Source organism: Colletes gigas, unplaced genomic scaffold (assembly GCF_013123115.1).
Source record: "Colletes gigas isolate AHSC1104 unplaced genomic scaffold, ASM1312311v1 Colletes_gigas_Sc00005, whole genome shotgun sequence".
NCBI lineage: Eukaryota > Metazoa > Arthropoda > Insecta > Hymenoptera > Colletidae > Colletes > Colletes gigas.
The window spans coordinates 9,774,382-9,799,446 of record NW_025106634.1 but is presented as its reverse complement, the minus strand read 5'-3'; the positions used below and the strand labels follow the sequence as shown (position 1 = coordinate 9,799,446).

The 25,065-nt window shown below is 40.1% G+C and overlaps 1 protein-coding gene across 7 annotated transcripts; it reads left to right on the top strand.

Annotated features, from left to right (window-relative positions):
* Nucleotides 1–827: 827 nt before the first annotated feature.
* On the top strand, nucleotides 828–25,009 carry LOC122395251 (lethal(2) giant larvae protein homolog 1). 7 transcript variants are annotated; one of them, XM_043392686.1, is made up of 16 exons: nucleotides 828–1,507; nucleotides 7,678–7,775; nucleotides 9,479–9,569; nucleotides 15,135–15,376; nucleotides 15,778–15,916; nucleotides 16,592–16,779; nucleotides 18,081–18,366; nucleotides 18,453–19,209; nucleotides 19,280–19,436; nucleotides 19,517–19,662; nucleotides 20,408–20,924; nucleotides 21,001–21,284; nucleotides 21,602–21,737; nucleotides 21,948–22,165; nucleotides 22,502–22,584; nucleotides 22,910–25,009. In XM_043392686.1, exons 1-16 carry the CDS (start codon nucleotides 1,424–1,426, stop codon nucleotides 23,009–23,011), a joined length of 3,528 nt encoding a protein of 1,175 aa, XP_043248621.1. In that variant the 5' UTR covers nucleotides 828–1,423; the 3' UTR covers nucleotides 23,012–25,009. The 7 variants fall into 7 exon arrangements, with proteins under 7 accessions (XP_043248621.1, XP_043248620.1, XP_043248619.1 ...); XM_043392685.1 differs by having other exon boundaries at nucleotides 16,565–16,779; nucleotides 21,966–22,165; XM_043392684.1 differs by having other exon boundaries at nucleotides 16,565–16,779.
* Nucleotides 25,010–25,065: the final 56 nt, after the last annotated feature.

The window sequence follows — 25,065 nt, the reverse complement described above, 5'->3', positions numbered from 1 at the left end:
AACATTTCCTTCAAACGAATGTGTGGAAGTGAGGCTAACACGGGAAATTATACAGGAAATTGCTATGACACGTGACTTCCTGATACATGTTTAGAATATCAATTTAAACAAATGGCCGCGATAAATTTTCATAGGAAATCGTATTTTTCTAAACACCAATTGTTTCAGTATTCAAACGTTTCTTCCTATTGCATAACTCGCAACATTTGTCAAATGTGACGTATATTACGTTGTTGTTTGTTTCAAACATTCACGTAAAATACGTACAGAAAGAAACTCTGCAAAATCTTCTGATCTCAAGTTACGACTTGTTTCGAACTACATGCATATCCATGAATCAGTGTCAATGGAAATTGTTTTATTTAGAAGCAAAGGTTCCTCGAAAAACGCGGTTGAATTCAAATTTTATTCGGTTACACGCATCATTGCGTTTGCTCGACGAAGCACGTTCGTCTTTATTTCGACAAATAGGTAAAAAAAAATGATCGAAACGTTACGTACGAGTAATTTGCATCGCAGCTGACAATACACAAAAAGTTGCCAATTAACTTGATAGTTTCCTGGCGTGAACCGGCCTGAGAAAATAAAATATTGCGTGATATTATTTCTATAAGGGCAACGGTAAGCTCAGGCCATCGAATCGAGTGAAAGTGGGTATTCGATCGTAAAGTTTGGCAGGCCTGGCCGAGGTCATTGTTCGTGCGGGCGCGTCCGAGTAGGCTTTCGAGCCGAGTTTGGCCGAGCAACGCCGACTTTGACCGGTCGCGGTCGAACGTAATCGAGGGCTGTGATTGGCGGAGAGCCGACGCGACGGTAAAAGACACGAGAGACGCGAGCGACAGACGTGGAATGACTTCACGCCTCTGTTCGTGTATTTCGATGGTTTTTACGTGTCCGTTCGTACCGTGAGTCGGATAGCACGACAGAGCATCGTGCTGCCCGTTGTCCAGCATCGTTCTCGCGCACGGCCATAAAGATTTTCGCGGAACGTCGCCGAAAAACACGAAGCGGCTGACACATCGGTTCGGGAGGCAAGCTGGATTCGGTGAGCGAGCGCGAGAGCGAGAAGGACAGATAGTGCGCGCGGCAGGGTGGAAGAGAAGGAAGGAAGGAAGGAAGGAGGAGGATACGGCGTGAAAGACAGGGGACTGACGTGTTGCAGGCGTATCAGACGGACGTGTGTGGCGGTCGAACGCACCGACGAAATACGGTATTGTGCGGTGTACGCGAGGAACGCGCGCGCGTCAGGGTTTCCACCGTTTCATTCAAGAATGTTTTAATTACGGGGAGGTGCCGCGGTCCTTGCGAGCCCTTCGCGACGACAGTGCATGTACACCCGGACACCCGGAGTGAGGATTAACCGTCTTTAACGGACGTGTGTGTTGTGTTACGCCGCTCGAGAGGAAACGTACGCCTGACAGAGATGCTGAAGTTTATCAGGGGGAAGGGCCAACAACCCACGGCTGAGCGACAGAAACTGCAAAAGGATCTTTTCGCCTTTCGAAAGGTGAGTCTTGTCCCCTCGGTCGGAAAAGGTTCGCCCACACCCGACCCGGCAAAACACGTCCGTACACTTTCTTCCGCTCGTCTGCTTTTATTCCATCGGGCCGCTGTTTTTCTTTTTTTTTTTCTTTATTCCGTTTGCAGACACCGATCACCAACATAGATTAGATTTACCTCTCGCGAGAAAACAATGTTATCGTGCACCCATGGCGCTTACACGATACCATCGATATTCGCGTTTCAAATGCGAAGGTAACGAGCCCGGAACCATGGAGAAATTTCGCAAAATTATTCGTCCTGAAAGAAAGCGAGAGTGAAAATCGGCTCAGACTCGTTACCGACTGTGTACGTTCGGTGAACGAGAGTTTGTTCGATAAATTTGGAAGTTGCAAAGAGACATCTTGTCGAATTATCGAACGACTTTCACTCGTTATTGTTGTTTTCCTTTTTCTCCTGTATCGTGCACCGAAAGTGTATTAAATATACTTTTAATGGCTTAATTGAAACCGGGGACAGAACGATGGACAAAAGGCATCGGAGGAGTTTTATCGGGCGTGTTGGCTTTTAAAATCGAACCGATTATTTGCACATAGATTCTTTATAAAATTGATGTGCTCGCGATCGAAAGTTTACTTTGTTACCACCTCGGATAGTTATCTACTTCTTCGTGTGATATCACGATGTTGACACGCGATGCATTTTACGGAACAAGAGTTTCTTTTACGTATTCTCGGACGCGTTTCTCGGCATCGGTTCGCGAATAAATCTCTTGCTCTCGGAAAGATGGCAAAAAGACGGAGAATATCGAGTTTCAAGGAGATCCATAAATACACCGTGATACGGCGATTCGTGCATAATCGAAAGAAAAACCTGTCCCGAATTAACTCGCGATAATGGAGATTGGGAACGAACGAATTCGTCTTTGATTTCCGTTTATCGCGCGTGCACAATGAACGCGTACTTTGAATTGTCATTTTTCGTAATTTACCGACCGTTACCAGAGACGGCGCACACGTTACGAAATGTTAATGTTTTTTTTACGATAGTGTCGAGCCTGTTTTATCTATTAGGTTAGAGTGGTTCTTAATCTGTTTGCAAACTCCAAGGGGGGGTAGATAGATATCCGAGGGTCCACGAACTTGCACGTAGAAATTTTTTATATTTATTTTTCGTTCCATATGTTGTACCTAAAAATATTAACTTTATCTTTCCACTGTTTCGACAGCACGATTATCTATTAGACTGGAATGAATCGTTCGCTACTTTTTGTACAGAGAAAAAGCAAAATGAATTTTGCAAACACTTGGAAACATAGGCGGTGAGATTTTAACGATTATTTTTATCTCAATGACGTTGAAATTAATCCTTTCCTGTCTAACATAAATTCTATCGAAGAAGCGGATCTAACCTCAGAGCCAAAAGGATTAAAAATACTAATTAGCGAGACACGTAAGTTTGAAGCGCCGGTCGCCGGTTGCTTAACACTATCTATTAACTATTGATCGTATCGCGAAACATCGTTTCGTTTATGACGTGTATCTCTGCGAAATGTAACCTAATTGAGAATTACTTTCATGGATAAAACGATACGACACGGCGTGCTTCAAGAGCAAACTGGCGCGGAATCAACAGGTCGATAACCGAACGTAATCGATACCGAAAGTCTAGAAGACGGTTGGCCCCGAGAGACCACGGTGCCCAGTCTGGATTATTGTGGTCGCGTGGTGTTTGTGGCGGCTCGTTTCTTTAGTGGTTCTGTCTCTGGCTGGCTGTCATCATCGCCGTCGCGAAACCTTATCGTGGTTCAATTTCCCACTACCGTCGATTCCGAAGTTTGACGACACGAGATTGCGAAAACGCGGGCAAATCAGGTCGTACCGGCACCGATCGATAGATCCATGATAGGAGAGTGATCGTGGATACACGATTTTCCAATCACCGAACGACGGCCATTTTTTTTTTTTTAATTCTCACGTTATTGTATTTGTAATGTTCTTTGCTTGTTATTGTTCTTTAATTTTACAAGCTTACTTAGTATTATTGTTATTGTTATTTGTTAGAAATCTAAATTTTACGACTTTGGAATTAAGCTTGCGCAGATCCAAATGGATCGTATCTTAATTAAACGTTCCTCTGTTTGGATTTCTTGGTCAACAACGTGAACGCTTTATCGTTCGTGAACTCGACTTGTACGTTCGTTCGGTTAGAAAATGGAATAAGAAATGTAGGTTAATTTCTTCGTAGGGCAATTAAAAGCAGAAGTAGCGCGCTCTGCGTGTTAAGTTGTACAAGTTGTAAAAAGCTTAGAAAGCCCTCAAGGTGAAGAACGCCCGTTGTCTTAATTAAACTCGTTGCTTTTCTTCAACTATCGTTCATTTCGTTGTGTCATCGATAGTTGGTATTTTTAAAAGGCATAGAGAAGTTTTCCATTTATCGACGAATACTAAAATTATTAAGACACAGGTTGTTTCGTTTTAAGGCATTGTCGAGCGTATTTCCTGTTAATCAGTCATATTAATCCCGGTTTTTGATTATTCCGAGAATCAACGATTTCGTTTCGATCGTTAATCCAGTCGATAATAAACTTCTCACAATGAAAAAAAAAAAAGATACGATGAAAGATATTATCGGTTTTCTGGGCAAACAAAAATATGATAAGACGCCTAACCCTTTTTATGTTCGCTTTTATACACGCTCAAGAATGTACCGTTAGATTCTCTAGGTTGTACCTGACTATACCGCCGCGCGCCAGTTATTCCGAAAGTTTCGTTGTAAAGCAGCGTCGAGAGTGAGAATAATTGTTGAATTTATTTTGATTTGTTATATAATATTTCGTCTTTGTTACGTTATACAGGCTGTTCGGCCACTACTGCGAAAAAATTTTAATGGGAGATTCTAGAGGCCAAAATAAGACAAAAATCAAGAATACTAATTTGTTGATGGAGGCTTCGTTAAACAATTATTAATGTTTAAAGTTCCGCGGGTACTGAATTTTTTTCTCGAAAATGCGCAAGATTTCGGGTGTACATCTATTCACCAAAAATGATTGTAATTGACCCCCGCAACCGAAAATAATTTTTTTAGAACAATATGAAATTTTTTAATTTTGTCGAAAAATTTCACACCTTCTCGAATTTTTTTCTCGAAAATGGATAGGATTTCGAGGGTATGTCTATTCACCAAAAATGATTGTAATTGACCACCGAAACCGAGAATAATTTTTTCAGAACAATATGAAATTTTTTAATTTTGTCGAAAAATTTCACACCTTCTCGAATTTTTTTCTCGAAAATGGATAGGATTTCGAGGGTATGTCTATTCACCAAAAATGATTGTAATTGACCCCCGAAACCGAGAATAATTTTTTTAGAACGATTTGAAATTTTTGAATTTCATTGTTAATAACTTTTTAACGAAGCCTCCATCAACAAATTGGTGTTCTTGATTTTCGTCTTATTTTGGCCTCTAGAATCCTACATTAAAATTTTTGTAGTCATATATTTCGAGATACGCGATAAATTCTATAACGTTCCGAAGATTCTAGAAAGGTGCCTCTAGCAGGATCGTGAAATATTTACCTGGAACGAATGTCGCACGTAGCTATCGATCGAATAATAATTTTTAACGTTTCCAAGAATGGAATTAGTTCACTGCCCCGACCGGACATTCGCATTATTAAATACGTATTTATAATCGTACGTGTCGTTCCAACGATTGATATCTTTATCGTGGCATATGTACGAGCAGACATCAATTACGAACACTATCGCAATGTTTACGATACGTTTCGAGAAATATTTTTTATTCGAATTTAAGTTGGAATCGTTTCGAGCCACTAGGCAGAACTTTATATAGAACCTAGTTGATCGATATTCACTTAACGCAATTTCAGTTGCAAGGTTAGGTCGATCGAAACCGAGAAGTTACACCATTGTAAGGGGTTAGAGTAATCAATTTTATACAAATTTCTTTTCCTTGACACCAGCAGGATCTGGTGGTTCCAGTCGGAACTATTTATAACTTCATAAATGCATGCATCGGTGAATAGAATCAGAACGGTAATAAAAAGTGATAATTCACTCGCGTAAAAGAAGAGGCACCGAAAACGCTTTCGAAGCGTCGTAAAAGTCGTCGAAATTGCTGAAGATATTGCCACGTAATTTCCAACGATGGCAGCACCTCATTATTGTACTTTGTGACTGCCAAGGGCATTAAAATCGGCCTACGGATAATCACAAAAAGATCAATAGACGAAACACGCAAATTGTGTTGTTCTTTGGACGAATGTATGCATACTGCAGGAATAGCTCTCTAATCTCCTGAAATTTAGAAACGGTGACACTTTTTCTCATGAAAATTACCTGGGCCAAGGACTCCCCCTACCCTTGTTTTTCTCATTTAACCCTGTCGCACCGACGAACGACCATTTTTCTAATCGCGTGGTGGAAACGTTGCTAAATCTTTGAGGGTTATGTATACCGCGTAACCGTACCTACCAAGAATCTTTTGGCTTCAGGTAGAAAGATGTTTCGACTCTTCTAGTCCTCGGACGATTCGCCAACTGTCCTCGAACGTTCGAATATTTCAATGCATTCTCTTTGTTTCGCGATTATTTCGACGCAAATGATCACGATTTCCAGTGATACCTATCTTCGAGCATGTGTAAGTACTTCAGTCATCGGTTTTACCGTTACGAAACTGAAACATGAAGGAGTCACTAATTTCAAGATTACCACGCTGTGTTAAAATTGAGGTTAAGTACTTGAAACGCCCACGAAATACAACCTCTTAATAAAAAAAACTGATAACCTAAGAGTCCGACGAAAATAGTGTTCATATCGCCATCTTTGATCTTCCGATATAAAGAAAATCCACTGATATTTGATTCGATAACGTTATCGCGATTTCAAGAACAACAAACTCGTTTCAGCTACCTATACCCTCGTCCAATGCAACGTGTCGCCATATTTGACCTATTGGTGTACAGAAAAATCACCAAGTTCGATAATGTTCTAGTTCTACATATTCAGGAGGGTGGAGATTGTTGTAAAAGAGTATTACAGAAACGGTTTAATTGATTGTCATAAACGAGATTCTTTATGGTTCTCGTTTGTCACCATCGGTCGATAAAATCGTTCGATTAACGGTGACCGATAAAATCTGACTCATCGGTGACTAATATGGTTCTGGTTTCGCCGAAAATCGGTGCCGTGGCGCGCAAACGTTGCGTCGAGAAAGTTGGAAACGGTTGACGCGCGTAATTACCGTTAATTGCATTCGAAACGATTCGTGGAAGGGAAGCGTACGTTCGTTAGTCCGTATCTTGCTATTTACCTTAATTGAGTTCGGCTCGTAGTCCATTTAAATGCCACAGAATGGTCTATGTTTGTTTTTACGTGAATATCAGTCTCTTCGACGTCCGAAAGTATCGTCATGTTTAGATCTTTTTTTCTTTTCGTGAAACGTGCGCGTACCGGCGAGTCTGTTATCGTAATATACGTATGTTTTCGTTTATAAATGAATGAGTGGGTTTTGTGATATTATTTTTTCCCCCCATCTTCTTGAAAGTCTCGTACAAATCGATACGGTGTCGCCTAAGAAACAGTTGTGAATTTGCGCGGGAATTAGCGACGAGGACGATAGCGTAAACTATTTTTAGCTACTTTCACATATAAATAGTACGCTGATTACCACGGACAGTGCAATAATTGCCAAGCACGAGCGAAGTAACAGAGCTGATTCATGAATCGAGCGCCACGATATGACTTAACCTATTAAGTGGGAAACGTTCGTTCATAGAACGCAACGCTGAGAAAAGAAACGCGCGACATGGGTACAAACAGTGTGCAATTTAAATAAAATTCGTTTCGTCGTGCAAATAGGAGAAATGAAGTTTCGTTTAGCTGGAATCTCTGGCGAGAGGACGGACCGCGTGTTCAGACAGTAAGAGATCAAATTTCACCCTCGAGTAATACGATAGTTCTTGACGGATCGAGCGCAAAAAAAAAGTTGGATGCTATTTACGTAACAAACAACGAATAACAAATACTCGTGCAAATACTGTATCGAAAATAACGTTCGACGCGATCTGATGTCGTTTGGTAATGGTACAAGTTACGTCTGGTAGTTGTAACTAGACCGTTTAGCTGATAAACTGTTTCTCGTTTTTTGCAGACGGTGCAGCATGGGTTCCCAAACAAACCTACGGCCCTCGCCTGGGACCCGAGTCTGCGGCTGATGATCATCGGCACGGCATCCGGCGCCATCAAGGTGTATCCTTTTGCTTTTCTTATTCCTTCTGGTCCCCGACCGCCTGTTTTTTCTTCTTCTTTTTTCTCTCTCTCTCTTACGGTATTTATAATCTGGTCTCGAGACACTAGCAGTGCACGATGACGTTCGGTATCTGCCGATAAATCCTCGTAAACCTTCGAGCTGCCAACTTCGGTCGAAAGGAAACGAGAAAACGTGATTGACGCGGATTTCTCCAGATTTCTTTGCCTCCGTGCGTCGCTAAATACAATTTAGTTACGCCACGCTAGATGTTTCGCGACTCGCCAAAGCTATTCTTCCGCATCGATTCTTCCTAGAATTTTTAGCGTCGCTCGATCGCAACAGGTTTCGTCCAAGACGTGCCTATCGTTGTTTCTACACCTCTACTTCCAACTGGAATAACTTTTAGAGGGGAATTTCTATTTGAAATTTTAATCACGAAACAAATTTTTTTATATCGATTAAAAAATTCTAAATGTTTCAGTAAGTGTCCCGATACTTGTGATTGCCAGTACACGTCCACGATGGTAGAAGTATCTTGTCCAGTTATGCAGGCATGCTCCGCCAAAGGGTTAAGTTCCATTGTCGCTGAAACAGGACATACAAAGCTAGGCCTTGTAACGTAATTCCACGCCATCCTGTTGCCAGCTGGAAGTGCGACAGGAACGTTAAATCATTCTTGGAGGACGTAGAGTATATTAATTCCACCTCGTTATTTATCGATACAATATTTTTTTTACCGAGTTACAATTACACGCAAACGAACAACCTCTAGAGTCTCATATTTGTACATTAGGCATGTTGTGGGTTTTGTTAACTTGTTGAGCAAACATTGTGTATCGATCAACGGCGTCGAAACATCGGGGACTATCAAGTGCCACTTGCACTTGGTAACGTGTTGCTATTACCTCGTTACCCAGTTCGTGCCTGGTCAGTTATCGATTCGATAGACGGATTTTAGATAGGTAGAATACGCCGTTTGTCGGATCAGCGCTATTTCTATCAAAGGTGTAGACAGTCACCTTTTTTATAATGTTTGTTAGATTCATTTACCGCTACCTTATCCTCTATTTTCTTTTTTTAACAACTATCAACGGTAGCGTCGAGAATCTACCAACTATAAATAGGTCCCGTGGAGTTTATTGGAAAAGTTCCCGGCGACAAAAGACAATTTCCTCTAGTTATTCTCGTGAAGTTTATCGATTCGATGGCGCGCGTATAGCGTACAATAGAAACGTCTGAAAAATGCTAATTAGAAGCGCGGAAAAGGTCTGGTGTTCGACGCTGCGCGCGTTTTATTGGCTTACGAGCCCCGTTCGCGCAGATGTTCCACCGGCTACGTAATCAGCGATCATTATCATTTCGCAAACCAAATAATAAATGTCTTCACCGTTTCCTGAAGAAAATTTCCGTCTTCGTTAAAGAGTTAGTCAACTCTTTGGAGGATTTGCAGAAGCTTAGAAGGAGAGTGCAAGCTTCGTATCACTGATTCGACTGTAGCTCGTTGAGAAAGGTGTTTCTGGATCCTCTAAAATTTTTGTCGACCGTGCAGGAATCTTTTTGTACATTCCGCGGTTCGTTCGGCGCGTTAAGTCGGTCATTTTCGAAACAAGAACCACGTTTATTCTCTGTTAGAAACCGTACGCGACTCGCTTTCGGATCAAGATATACATATTCACTGTTTTCCTTGACTCGTGATCCGCAGATTCGGCAGGCCAGGCGTGGAATTTTATGGACAACACACCATCGAGAGCGGTGAGAATGCTGTCACGAAGATCGTCGCGCTGCCCAACGAGGTAAGACAAATTTCATTTATAGAGAGATGTAATTTTTTATGCGATTGTTAATTTTTTATTTTTATTTTTCAGTCTTTGAACACATATTTTGATGACAATGTAACTGGAATAGTTCTTTTAACAGGATAATATATCATAGAAGAAGCCACGTGCAAGTTTATTCTTGAACAATCTCAAATACTTTGCGTAAACTAATTTTACGCATATTTTTTCCAAACGATCGACGTGCATCTGTTCTTCACGTTTTTAACAGAATTTTCTGGTAGTTTTATGTCGAATCGTTCTACGTATATAGCATCTTTCTCGTGACCCTGTTCTAAATAGCTTCAAGTGGGTGTGTAGGTTCTTCAATAACGAATGTCAGTTGTCAGAAAAACTTTTAATGGACGATCAACTGATGAAACGAGTAATCTTTTTGGTTGGTAGTTCAACATATAGAAAAATTTTAATTGGGCGATTCTAGAGGCCAAAATAAGACGAAAATCAAGAATAGCAATTTGTTGTTGGAGGCTTTGTTAAAAAGTTATTAACATTTAGAGTTCCGCCAGTACTGAATTTTTTTTTCGAAAATGCGCAAGATTTCGGGGGTATGTCTATTCACCAAAAATGATTCTAATTGACCATTGCAACTGAAAATATTTTTTTTAGAACGATTTGAAACTTTTCAATTTCGTCGAAAAATTTGTCTACCTACTCGAATTTTTTTCTCGTAAATGAGTAGGATTTCGAGGGTATGTCTATTCACCAAAAATGATTGTAATTGACCTCCGCAACCGAAAATAATTTTTCCAGGACGATTTGAAATTCTTTTTTTCGTCTAAAAATTTAGGCAATTAGATTTTCGGTAACGAATTTTTTTCTCGAAAGTGCGTAGGATTTCGGGGGTATGTGTAATGACCAAAAATGATTGCAATTGACCCCCACAATCGAAAATAATTTTTTTAGAACGATTTGAAAAAATTTTTTTCCCCGAAGAATCTCATCACCTTTTCGAATTTTTTTCTCGAAAGTGGATAGGATTTCGGGGGTATGTGTATTCACCAAAAATGATTGTAATTGACCATTGCATCTGAAAATAATTTTTTTAGAACGACTTGAAATTTTTGAATTTAATTGTTAATATTTTTTAACGAAGCCTCCGTCAACAAATTGGTATTCTTGATTTTCGTCTTATTTTGGCCTCTAGAATCTCCCATTACACCCTGTATTTAACTGAAGAGTCTTGTTCGGAATACGTAGAGAACTTATTGCGCATCGAATGGTTGAAAAGAGCTCAGAATAATTTGAGAACCTCTGTAGATATCTGAAGAACGATCCAAGTATCAACCACTCAAGAATGACTCAAACGTCTAAAATGAGAAAAGTACTTTAGCTTAAAAATCAAAAGCTAGCACTATCATTATTTCTTAAAGTATTCCTCGTCAAATAAAATCTAAAATAATTTAGAAAACCATGAAGTAAGAATACTCAATTTATCAAAAATTGTGTTAATCCAAGCCCAATAGTGTACTGTAAGGAATTGGGTTAATCCAAGTCTCGCATTTTAAAAGATTAGGTTAATCCAAGTTTAAACATCCTATTCGATTCACGGCCAAACAAAACAGAGCATTCGAGGAACGTATGTAACTTGGAGTGTTCCGTAACGACAGTACTATGTATAAAGAGTTATTACATTGTAATCAAAGAAACGGAGGTGTGAGATTATGGTTATTTTATAAGTCGTACGCGTTGCGCGGGTAACGCGACACCGTGTTCGGCTTATCTCGTCGCCGTTGCTGAGTTGCATAACCGTGTGTGCGACACGCGCAATGCACTTTCGCACGTGTGTACGAATAAATAATATAAGAAACCACCGCGACGGACATCATTGTAGCCCTCGTCGACCGTAAAGGTCAGCTCTATAATATAACACTACTTCACGTCTTCGTTCCTTTTACGCCAACTATTCTACCAGTAAAATTTTATTACAAAATGTACTGGATAGGGAATATTACGTTAGCTGGATAATTTTATTTAAAATATCTGTTTTAGAAATTCTGTAAATACCGAAAGACTGGAATTCTTTCGAGCATTCTGTCCACGAACGATCCGCGCGCGTGTTGAATAGCTCGCGCGTGCGCATGCGCGGGATCAAAGAGGACGCTCGGAGATAATTAATTACCGGTACGGGGCGAGGAGAGTAATAGAGAAAAGTGATGTATAATTACCAGGAAAATAATGCAGGATTACAACATCGCATCGCGTACCTAAATAATGACGAAGCCTTTCACGTTCATTTACCTTAGCGGTAAACAGCTTTTTAATCCTCGTATCGGTGACTCTATAAACGAAGCAAAAAACAACATGGACAGTTAAAGAGTCTATCAAATAGAATACATTTGGAAAGTTATTTTTAGTCGAATTGTAAAAGTGGTCTGATTAGTATCGAGTTGGGGCTCGTTTTAATCAGCTGAATCCCACCGATGCGTTAATAACGTTTTTAGAAAGATAACGGGTAAATTATGGAGAGTAATATTTTGTGTATTGCGTGATTGTTGTTTGTTATGGCGACATCTCTTTGAAATGTCGAGTCTCGATGCTCGCTGCTCTACATATTCCGTCTATCTCGCTTCCTCCCACTTAACCATTCTCTTTGCGAGGCACGTTCGAGCCCACTTGTGTAAAAAATACGCTACTTCGCGGACAAGGATTTCTCTACTGGTTCCCGAATTTGAATTTGAAATTCAACCGTGCATTACTTGTATACTGCGTAGTGTACGCGAGAAATTCATAGAACAGGGCGTGTCGAGGCTCGAATCGAGAATCAAATCGAGTCCTTACGGTGCTCTAGTACCAGCTACGAACTTTCGTTATCGTGACCATTTTTCAAGCGAATTCTAAGACCGATAAGATAGCGGGTCTACCTACGATTCTAATCTCGCCATCAAACTGTATCAAATCGCGACGTTCCCGGTTTTTTTTCGTGTATTATCGATACAGTTACTCACCGTGTATGTTGCGCAAGAAACTCTTGAAACAGGGATTCTCAAGCAGGCAATATTTATTGAGAGCAACGAGCAAAAGATGGTCGAAACGGAGAACCCATAACTTTACAGTGTAAAAGACATTGTATTGCGTATGCTATAAAGCTACATCGCCATAAATGTTTCGGTTAACGCGTTCACTGTCCGGTTTCTTAACGACGTATCCAAAAGCATGTTGCTATGACCCGTATACGGGTCATGGACAGTGAACGTGTTAACTCTTTTAGTGCCGAAAAACGGGTGCCTATGCGAAGAATACAGAGCCAATTTGACGAGTTTGCTATGATTAGATAAAAAGCTCATAAAAACCAAACTAAGAATGATATTTACAAAATTCAAAAAGCAGCATATTACGAAATAGAGAAAGAATAAAGTAACGGCAATTGCATTTCAATATTTATTGCAAATCGTATAAATAACATCATTATAAAATATGATAAAAATCATAGACACAAGTTTCTCTTTTACAAACAATATTTACACATAAGAATAATCATTGTTTGATCACAGTTTTATGTAGGTCACGTAGCATACAGTATAAGTATTTGATTTTCAATGATTTTTTAATAAATAATCGATTCAAAATATGATGAAGCTTTGTTTAAAGTGGAGCTCGTACTGAATTTTTTTCTCGAAAACGCGCAGAATTTCGAGGGTACGTCTATTCACCAAAAATTATTGTAATTGACCCCCGCAACCGAAAATAATTTTTCCAGAACAAATTGAAATTTTTTTTCCCCCGTTGAAAAATTTCACACCTTCTCGAATTTTTTTCTAGGAAGTGGGTAGGAATTCAGGGGTACGTGTATTCACCAAAAATGATTGTAATCGACCCCCGCAACCGAAAATAATTTTTTTAGAACGATTTGAAATTTTTTTTTTTCGTCGAATTAGATTTTCGGTAAGGAATTTTTTTCTCGTAAATGCGTAGGATTTCGGGGGTATGAGTAATGATAAAAAATGATTGTAATTGCCCCCTGTAACTAAACATAATTTTTTTAGTGTGATTTTAAATATTTTAATTTCATCTAAAAAGTTCAGTACCTACTCGAATTTTTTTCTCGAAAGTGAGTAGGATTTCGGGGGTATGTGTATTGACCAAAAATGATTGTAATTGACCCCTGCAATCGAAGGTAATTTTTCCAGAACTGTTTGAAATTTTTGAAAGGGTGAATATTTCTCTAAATTCGTAGGTACTTTTGACGAACTATCGCGATAAAGGAACAAACCAAACGGTTCCACGAACACGTTGATCGAGATCTAGAATCCAAAAATCGAAGTTCTGGAAATAAGATTAGAAAGCAGGACAACTGTCTTCCAAATCACAGAAGATTTGCTAGTGCAACGAGCAGAAGAGCGCGTACCAATTATTTAACTGCACAAGTTAATAACACGTGAAACGAATTCTGACCGGTGCCCCCGATTACGCCAGGCGCGTTTTCCGCGAAACGGACGGCCGCGATGAAAAACACGCCGCGAACAGGCCGTCTATAGATTCGCGTGAAAGTAAGAAAACACGCGCACGAGAAGCAGACCGGCTTAACCTTGCGTTTTCCTCGAGTTTTCACTTTGCCTGCCGCGAGAAGACTCGTTTTGCTGGAAAAAAAGGGACGCGGGAGCTGGCTCGTGAGAAACGATGGAATCGCGAAAATTGACCGACGCACAATAGTTATTATTTTTCTGTTTATATTCTGATCCGCGGACGTTGCGAAATGGCAGGGTTTTATAGAATTATTCGCAAATTTTAATGTCTATTTAGACTATTTTACTCAAGGCGTCTAATTTTTTCGACGAAAAAAAAAATTTCAAATCGTTTTAGAAAAATTATTTTCGGTTGCAGGGGTAAATTACAGTCATTTTGTATGAATAGACATACCCCCGAAATCCTAAACAGTTTCGAGAAAAAAATTCAGGAATGTGGGCAAATTCGGTGAAATTAAAAAATTTCAAATCGTTTTGGAAAAAATATTTTCCGTTGCAGGGGTCAATTATAATCATTTTTGGTGAGTAGACATACCCCTGAAATCCTACGCAGTTTCGAGAAAAAAATTCAGGAATGTGGGCAAATTCGGCGAAATTAAAAAATTTCAAGTCGTTTTGGAAAAAATATTTTCCGTTGAAGGGGTCAATTATAATCATTTTTGATGAGTAGACATACCCCTGAAATCCTACGCAGTTTCGAGAAAAAAATTCAGGAATGTGGGCAAATTCGACAAAATTGAAAATTTCGAAATCGTTCTGGAAAAATTATTTTCCGTTTCAGGGGTCAATTACAGTCATTTTTGGTGAGTAGACATACCCCCGAAATCCTACGCAGTTTCGAGAAAAAAATTCAGGAATGTGGGCAAATTCGACAAAATTGAAAATTTTGAAATCGTTCTGGAAAAATTATTTTCAGTTACAGAGGTCAATTACAATTATTTTTGGTGAATAGACATACCCTCGATATTCTACGCATTTTCGAGAAAAAAATTCGAGAATGATGTAGATAATTATTTTCGAGGATTTTGTAAATGATTCGTGGTTTGTTTGAATGCAACAGGGTCGCGTGGTCTCCCTTTGCGACGACAACTCTCTTCACCTGTGGGAGATCAACGAGAGCTCGGTGGTCGAGACGAAGGCGCTTTCGTTGGAGGGCAAGCTGAAGAAGATCTCCGCGATGTGCCTCGAGTCGAGCGGCGAGCATCTTCTTCTTGGCACTGAAGGCGGGAATATCTATCTTCTGAATCTGAAGACGTTCGTGATGCCCGACACTATCATCTACCAGGAAGTCGTGATGCAAAAGTAAAAGCACCTGTATAATTCAAGGCTGAATATCCAGGATATTCGCAACGTTCTCTCAACAATGATTCTCGAACCAAGAAGAGTTATTTTTAACTTAATTAACTTGTAATTTTATTTTTGTTACTTTGCATAGAGAGGATTGAATGGTCGAACGTTGCCAAGTCGTTGAACAATGATTTGGGAAACGCGAAAGTTTATTCCCATTTCGTGGTGGATAATTGCTTCGAAACGTTCGACCTTGAGGAGAAGAATCACAGTTGAATGAACGCTATTCGTGCGAATATTTTCCTGGTATAATTACATTCCCACTCACTCAGCGCGTGGTGTATTATACTTTCTTTTGTTCATCAGAGATTGAACGTTAAAATTGTAAATTAACATACGCTGTTTTGTTGCGACAGTGTGCCGGACGATTACAAGAAGAATCCAGGAGCGGTCGAGGCGATAGCGGAACAACCAGGTCACCCAGACAATATTCTGATAGGTTACAATCGCGGTTTAATGGTACTGTGGAACAAAGCAACTCCTGGAGCTCAACAGGTGAGTCTTGGTTTTATCGTTCTATACGTCTCTTACACTTATCTATCTGTATACACGATACCCACGGCGAATGTAACAACACTGCTTACAGTTTAAAAACACACTCGCTTGTGGCAAATATTTGTGGGCAAACGCTTAACCCATCGGTACACAGAGTTCTATTTTATGAAAATTTCTTTGTTAATTGCGTTTCAATGAAACGATAGGAGGCTCAGTAATATTAACAACTAAAGTTTAGTTAGTTTCTTGTATGCATTGTTCGAAATGAGAGGTAAATTTTTAAAGAAATGCACCATGAGACACCATATATTGAACGATAATATCCTACATATTTTCAACTAAAGTTTAGTTAGTTTCTTGTATGCATTGTTTAAAATGAGAGATGAATTTTTAAAGAAATGCACCATGAGACACCATATACGTACTTTCAAAGTTTACTGATTTTTAAAACGTTTCAGAGTGATTGTGAAAATGCAGAGTCGTTTGCGAATGGACTATTCTCCTGTTTATTTTGAACGGTGCATAGAAGAGCGATTTATATTTAAGTGGAAGGTGTGCCGATGGGTTCTGAACGACTCGCGAAAATGGTACCGCTGGTTCTGATTGTTGTTTGTGTCTTTGGTGGTTTTGGCGAACGTGTACGTGCAGCTGATGGGTTTGTTTTCGCGTGCGCAGACGTTCGTCTCCACGCAACAGCTGGAGTCGGTCCATTGGGTCTCCGAGAACCGTTTCATATCGTCGCACAACGACGGATCGTACGCGTTCTGGAGTCCAGGAAGCGACAGCATGCTGGAATCGACCACCCTCTACGGACCGTTTCCCTGTAAAGCCGTTACTAAAATTCTTGTATACCCAACCGCGGAGTAAGTGGAGACAATTAGCTACCAATGTTAATTTCATAATCATCAGGGGTTGCCCAGAGAATATTGCTCGTTTCAGTCACTTGAATTAACACTATCACTGGTAGGAGGAAAAGATGCGAATCTAGAAAATTTAAGCGTAATAGGCTTTCGTCTATCGAGGCACTACCACCAAAACGGAGCACGTATCTCTGCTATTGGATTATAAGGGAAGCCTCTGAAGCGACTCGCCGATTGCAATGAAATTTACCAGAATGATACTGACATACTGAGAGCCACATACGAACAAGTCGTATCTTAATTTCTAAACTGCGTATAATTGTCTTGAACCCCTTCTGTTATATACCAAGTATTCAACAATATTAGTTATTAACAATTAAATTAAAAAATTTCAAACCGTTCTGGAAAAATTACCATCGATTGCAGGGGTCAATTACAATCATTTTTTATCATTACACATACCCCCGAAATCCTACGCATTTTCGAGAAAAAAATTCGAGTAGGTACTGAACTTTTTGGATGAAATTAAAATATTAAAATCACACTAAAAAAATTATATTTAGTTACAGGGGTCAATTACAATCATTTTTTATCATTACACGTATCCCCGAAATCCTACGCATTTTCGAGAAAAAAATTTCTTACCGAAAATCTAATTAGGTGCCTTTTTTCGATGAAAAAAAAAATTTCAAATCGTTCTAAAAAAATTATTTTCAGTTGCAATGGTCAATTACAATTATTTTTGGTGAATAGACATACCCTCTAAATCCTACCCACTTTGGAGAAAAAAATTCGAGAACTTACTGAACTTTTTAGATGAAATTAAAATATTTAAAATCACACTAAAAAAATTATATTTAGTTATAGGGGTCAATTACAATCATTTTGTATCATTACACGTACCCCCGGAATCCTACGCATTTTCGAGAAAAAAATTCGAGTAGGTAGACAAATTTTTCGACGAAATTGAAAAGTTTCAAATCCTTCCAAATAAATTATTTTCAGTTGCAATGGGTAATTACAATTATTTTTGGTGAACAGACATACCCCACTCCTGTCGCAGATTATCATATTTAATCATATTCATCAAAGAACAAACTCAGGTTTTGAAACGTGCAGTATTTTCTGGGACACCCTAATATACGTTCGATCACTATACCAATTTCTAATTGGCAAGGGGAGTCTACGATCGTGACGAGTATAAATATCCTCGAACAATAGCCGCTACGACTCCCTTTGTTAGCATTAATAATTACATCGCAATATCGAACCCGGTTGATTCTCTAAAAGCACGTGTTTTCTAGGCACGGAGAGCTGTTCTTATTTTCCGGCGGAATGCAGCGTGCAAATTATGGCGATCGTCACACCATCACCGTCATGACGAAAAAGAAGCACGTGGTGTTCGATTTCACGTCGAAGGTGATCGATTTCTTCACCGTGTTCCCGAAGCAAGAGGATGGCAAGGACGCCTTCGACAGTCCAGAAGCGATCGTAGTGCTGGCCGAGGAAGAGGTAGTGGCCATCGATTTGACCAATCCCGAATGGAAAATGATGGCCTTGCCCTATCTGGTATCTCTCCACGCAAGCGCGGTAAATACATTTAAATAAATTACATCTATTAGCAGCTTATCGTGTCTCCTCGAATGGTCGATAAAATGTATTCTCATGATTGTCAGGTGACTTGCTCGCAACATGTTCCAAATGTCCCGGAAGAACTCTGGGACGTGATCGTAGCGGCTGGAAAAGCGCAAACGGAACACTTGTACTCGGATAAACCGTGGCCCATAGACGGTGGAATAATTCTCTGTCAGAAACCGGCCAACGACAAACCAAAAGGGAAAGAATTGCTGTTGACTGGCCACGAAGACGGAACCGTCAGATTCTGGAACGCCTCCGACGTTGCTCTGACCCCTCTGTACAAATACAATTCGTCCATTTTGTTTACCGGCGAGCATCTCGATGTTCTGGAGCAACCGCCGGAGGACGACGAGGAGGAATGGCCGCCGTTCAGAAAAGTTGGAACCTTCGACCCCTATTCGGACGATCCGCGTCTCGCGGTGAAGAAAGTTCTGCTCTGCCCTCTGTCGTCTACGTTGGTAGTCGCTGGCACCGCTGGTCATGTGATCACAGCGACAGTGTCGTCCGAACCGGTGAACAAAGAGATCAAAGCCGTCACGATGAACATCGTGAACGATCGTGACGGGTTCGTTTGGAAAGGTCACGATCATCTGCCCGCGAGAACCACCAACATATCATTCGCAGTCGGCTTCCAACCGCAGAGTCTTCTTCAATTGTATCCACCAGCTGCGGTCACCGCCCTGGCTATACACAGCGAGTGGGGATTGCTGGCTGCTGGCACCGCCCATGGTTTAGCAGTTTTCGATTACACAAGAGCAAAGGCCGTCAGTGTGAAATGCACTCTCAATCCAAATGGTACTTGAAAATTTTTTCTCTTTATCTTCGTATAGAGAGCAAATTTTATTAAATGCATTGTGTGCTACAGATCTTTCTGGATCGGGTGACACGCCTATTTCCAGAAGAAAGTCGTTTAAGAAATCACTGAGGGAATCCTTCAGAAGATTGAGAAAAGGAAGGTCTCAGCGTCGGACAAATGCTGGCAGTCCAACGCGAAACACGGTACCGGAGAAAAAGAAAGAACCGTGAGTATTTTCCAAAGTTTGCTTTACTCGTGTGTTGGGTGATATTAATGTGTATTGATAATAATTATTAAATTGTATAGTGCCAGCGTAGCCTCGTCTCCAAGCGGGGATCTTTCACCGGTGGAATTGAAACCTGTGGAGAGACAAGTGGAAGCAAGACCCATGGACGATGCTCTTGGCTCGATGGTCCGATGTTTATACTTTGCTAGGAGTTACATCATCAGCAGTAAGTATCCGTTTCAGTGGGATCTACGAATTCTAAAGGTATGATTCCACCGAGGCAACACTATGCGACCTGATAAAATGTTAAAGAAAATAAATTTTAATAGGCTTCATGCCTTAGGAATCACGCCTTAAGGGGGGAATCTCATGTGAATGGCCTGTTTTTCAAGAATTTTTATTGAAAAATCCAATGCACAGATTCATTTAAAATTTGAAGTGTCATTTATTAACGTTATAATGTACAGAAAAATATTTTTTATAAATTTTAATGGTTAACAACAATGGTGCAATGGTGGCTTGAAAATGGCATCCTGTAAACTCGCCGTGCAGCGTACAACGCACAAAAATGATCTGAAACAAAAAAATCAAAATAGAATAGTTAGTTTATGCAAAAACGCTCAGCGTGACATTCTTCTTTTGTTAAGATTTTCAAAATTGCAAGAATGGCGAAGGTTTGAAAAAATAACCGGATTTTTTATTACGAACAATTGTTAATAACAAGGTTTCAAGTAAAAAATAAAAAAATATTTATAGAATATATATGCCAAGTTTCATAAAGATCGAGTAATTAGTTTTTGAGCTACTTTATTTTGAAAATAAGGTACAAGGAAATCTCTGATCACTTTCTAACTTTTTTATCGTATTCCTGCGGAAATTTCCTACCAATTTAAGCAATGCTTAAAAATTTCATTTTACATGAGGTGGTTCCCCCCTTAAGAGACAGATTCTGATATTTTCTTTTGTTACAGTGCAAAACACCACGCCTACTCTCTGGGCGGGCACCAACAACGGTACAGTCTACGTTTTCACGTTAGCGATACCAGCTGGAGTGAGAAGGACAGAGGAGGACGTAAATTGTACATTAGGGAAAGAGATTCAATTGAAGCACAGAGCACCTGTAATCGCGATAACGATTCTCGACGGGTCCAGTGTACCGTTGCCGGAACCGTTCGAGGCCGAAAAAGGCGTGAGTCCTGGCCCCGACATGGCGTCCCCTCACAGAGTGGTGATCGCCAGCGAGGAACAATTCAAAATCTTCAATCTTCCGTCGTTGAAACCATATTGTAAATACAAACTCACCGCCCACGAGGGTTCTCGTGTACGGAAAACGGGTTTCGCGAAATTCACGTGCCCCATAGAACCCGCGGGGACGCACGAGGAAACTTGTTTGCTGTGTTTGACCAATCTCGGGGACTGTTTATTGCTTAGTATTCCGGAATTGAGACGGCAGCTCAATGCTGCTGCCATTAAGAGGGAAGACATCAAGTGAGTATTTATATTTTATCGGATTTAATGCTTACATTGGCTTTATAAAATTTTAATTGTTTTAATTTGTTTTTAGTGGAATATCTTCGTTAACGTTCACGAAAGCAGGCGAAGCTCTGTATTTACACTCGAGTTCCGAACTTCAGCGAATTTCCTTGTCAGCCAGTAAGGTAACGAAAGCGCATTGCGCGTTGAATTTACCACCGAACGCTAGATCGTATCCCGAGACAGCCAACAACGAACAAGTCCAAGAGAAAGGTGTCGTCGAGGGCGCGGCTGAAACGGAAGCGGAAACGCAAGGGAGTCAAACAGCAGCTCCCGTACAGAGGATGATCACGGAAAACGGTGTAGTGGGTTCTAGTGAGTATATTGCGTCTTCGTAGCGATGACATTTCTAAAACAGTTATATTTAATACGTAACGAACGATCTGTTCGGTGAAAAATCATCGTAGGAGGATGTTTAAACGTGCCACTACTAAAATATGCGTAAGCGCTTGGCATATTTCGTAATCCGTGTGTACATATACTTCGTAAATGTTGCTTTGCTACGACCATCTGTGATTCATTGATCAAAGCTAGCCGCTAAATTGTAATTTATGCCAAATTAACAACATTGGAGAAACGCTGTGTGTTTAACACGACCCTTTAGTATCGATTCTCGAACACGTGTCTTTTAGCCAGTGGCGAAGAGTCGCCGAAAGAACCTTCCCTGCGACCAGCTGCGAGCACCAACGACGTGAACGGGGAAGATGATCGCCAAGACATATGTTCTATCGGAGATATCACGATCGATAGCGTGAAGGATCATTTACTGTAAGTGAAGATGCTAACGCCGTGCCTGGCTTCTTATCGTTTTATTTTATACACACACACTCTTCGTGTCGCTTGCGTGTTCATAATTAATTCAACGAAACGTGGAGAAAGTAAATTAACTCTCGTACACCGACACCTGGCATTGTAATCAGTTTTTATTTTTGATCCGCTAATCGATGTATATTCGTGTACTGGCCATCCTCTTGGCAGTAACAGTTCGCTTTTCAGAAACGCCACGTCTTCCGAAGAACTTCACAATCGTCTTGCAGGACTTAAGATGGAGGTGACCTCGCGAACCTCGGAAATCTCCACCCAGAATCAGTCCCTGGTTGTGAAAACCACCACCGTCGTCTCCCAAACGACCAACAACACGACCGCCAACGGAGAGGTCGAGACGAGTCAGACGAACGAAACCCAACAAATGAACAGTGAGTGAAATCATTGCCAATTCGACTATTGTGCTAATTTATATCGATTCGACGATTCTCTTATAACAACAAATTTAATTTTCACATGTGTTTTTAAACGTTATTTTTCATTGAATATTTTCTAGGTCGACTATCGTTACAGTTTTTCCCAAGATTGTAAATAATCAAAGTATCCCCGCAATGTTTTAACGACGGAATACGATTCAACGACCCGCTTATAATATTCTGTGCTCGTCTTTTCATCGCTTTGTAATTCTTTCTTCATCCGTTCCCCTCTGTTATTATTTGTATTTCTTTTTGTTACTGTTTTGTTTTGTGCTATTTATTATTGCGCAGGCACTACTGTAGAGAGAGAGATACGCAGCGGTACCGAGACAACAACGACACACGCTACCATCACTCTGCCCCCGAACGTCGAGGTCAGCAAACGGCACTGAATGTATTGCAAATAATTGGTGTCGGACCTTGCCTCGATATTTAAACATATGAACTAACGCTTGGCATATCTGTACGCTATTAACACACTGATCGACGCGATTCGCGTGTAGTTTTGGTTTCATTAAGGAAATTAAATATTTCACAGGCAATGGATTTCCTTACAGCATATTACTTTTATTTTTTCTAACAATTTCCTTTCGTGTATACGTAGCAAGGCTTATATTCTAACCCATTGTATTCGGTAGTTGTCGCAAAAATGTTGAAAAAAAATAAATTATGCGCTGATTAGGTGTTTGCGTATTGCAGATTAGTGCAGCCGACTTGGCGAACCTCGAAGTGACGACAACTACAGTGACCACCGAGAAATCTAAAGCCCCGTTGGCCAGGCCCGAGGAAGTTGGTTCTTAGGAATATTCCAAATCGTACCCCGTGCCCCCTCCCCGATCACACCCGATTTTTATCGCTCTGGACTATCAGAGACACGAATAATTAGCTGTTTTTACTTAATGGACTCACGTGTACACAGCGGCGATAGGTAGAATTTATATACCGTAGATTCTTTACAAAATCTAGATTTGTACGCGGCATTAGCGTTAGCCATATAAACGATAAGGGAGCGAGCAAAACTTTAAACTATTGTAAAGGACGATCGCTTCAGTTATAACCAAACTGCCAAAATCGTCTACGTATTTTATTCTTTTTATCGAACATTGTCACCCGCATTTTTCCACAAGATTTTTAAAAATTTATACACACTCGGCGGTTTACCAGAACCAGGCCTACGTAATTTTAACGGGATACGTTTTATTTGCAGACAAATGCGAGAAACGTTTATCGAAAAATTTTGTGAAATGTATCGTGTCGTTTTATTCGGCGATGAATTACCCACGCGTGTACAATTTTAAGACAGTTTTCGAGGATATTAACGAATAGCTAACATTTTTAAAAGTCCGTAATTTGTGACGTGAAATCGGTATAAGTGAAAAATTTTTTTTAGTTTTATGTACAGAAAAGCCACAAGATACATCACAGTTCGTGAGCATGACAGCCATATTGTAACGCGACGTTGTGCGTTGCGGTACTTTGTATTTCTAAATAATAAAAGGTAACAAAGAGGCGACTTAAACCATCTATAGTATTTCGAGCGTTGTGGGCGTGTCGCGGAAGTGGACGAAAGAAAAATGTGTAAAAATCGATACGCCTAACGAATAGAGAGATAGCTACTTAAGTAGTATTACGTTGTAAGGAAAATTACAGAGATTAAGCGAGGGAAACTTGTGACGCGATTATCGATGGCCATGACGTTTAGCGGGAGAGAGCCGTTAAAAATATATTTTTTATTGACGTTGGTTGATCGTTAAGTTTTCCTCTTTTTCTTTGTCTAGAAATCGATCATGGTACAAGGAGAATTTTCTCTATCGAAAAAGCATCGAAACGTCGTCGAATGGAATTAATCCAGGGGATGGAGAGAGAAAGTAACTGTTTTAGCGCCACGCGTATGTTCGATCTTTTAGATAAAGATGCTACCCCGCTGCTGAGTTATTTTTGGTGGAGGACAATTGCTACATATTACTTTTTACGCGGTTCAATCGTTAAATTTCACGGATCTTGCTACTCGTATCGTTATTAGCGATGTACCGCGTAGTTCGATTCGTAATCGCAAAGAGTACGGATCGTATTTTTGAAACGCCGCTCTTTTTGGATCTCAGCGTTAATGATTTTTTACGAGAACAACGTACGAATAAAGATATCGTAAAATGCTTGTATCGAAAACGACAGACTGACGCATGGAAGAGACATGTCCGTTTCTTTTGCATTTAATCAATAACGTTCGTACAGAAATCCGAACAAAGTTTCTCCGCCGTTTCATTGTCCGTTTCTCGAGACTATGCGCGCGTTAAGACAAGTGTCGATTTTATTTGTTAGCGAATACAATTAACGCGAGGCCTTTGTAGATAGATTTTTATCTTCCTCCGATTCCGTAAAGTCTTATTCCTTTTGATCAACCGTTTCACGAAAAAAGTATGTCTCGTATACGTGGTAAATTGTGAATAAATGTTATACAAGGTGTTCCAAAGGTTGAGCACGCGCGCTCTTGTTTCAACGAAAACGCAATAATCTCTTTTTAGAAATTTCGACTTTCTCCGATGGACAATAATTTCGGATGATTTTATATTTTTATCAAATTCACTCGCGTATCATTGCAATTCGATTTCATGTCCTGGTTACGTGTACCATGCTTCTGGAGCACCCTGTACGTTGATTTTATTATAATTGTAAACTATATTAGCGGGATGAAATCATCGCGCTAAGTAAGATACGAATGTATGAAAAACAAACGTGCTTCTGCTATTGTAAAATTTATTGGTTTTTTTACCTTGATGAAATATTACACATTGTACACAGTGAACTGTCCAAACACTGCCTGAAAATTTCCTACTTGTTACTTTGTCTAACCACCG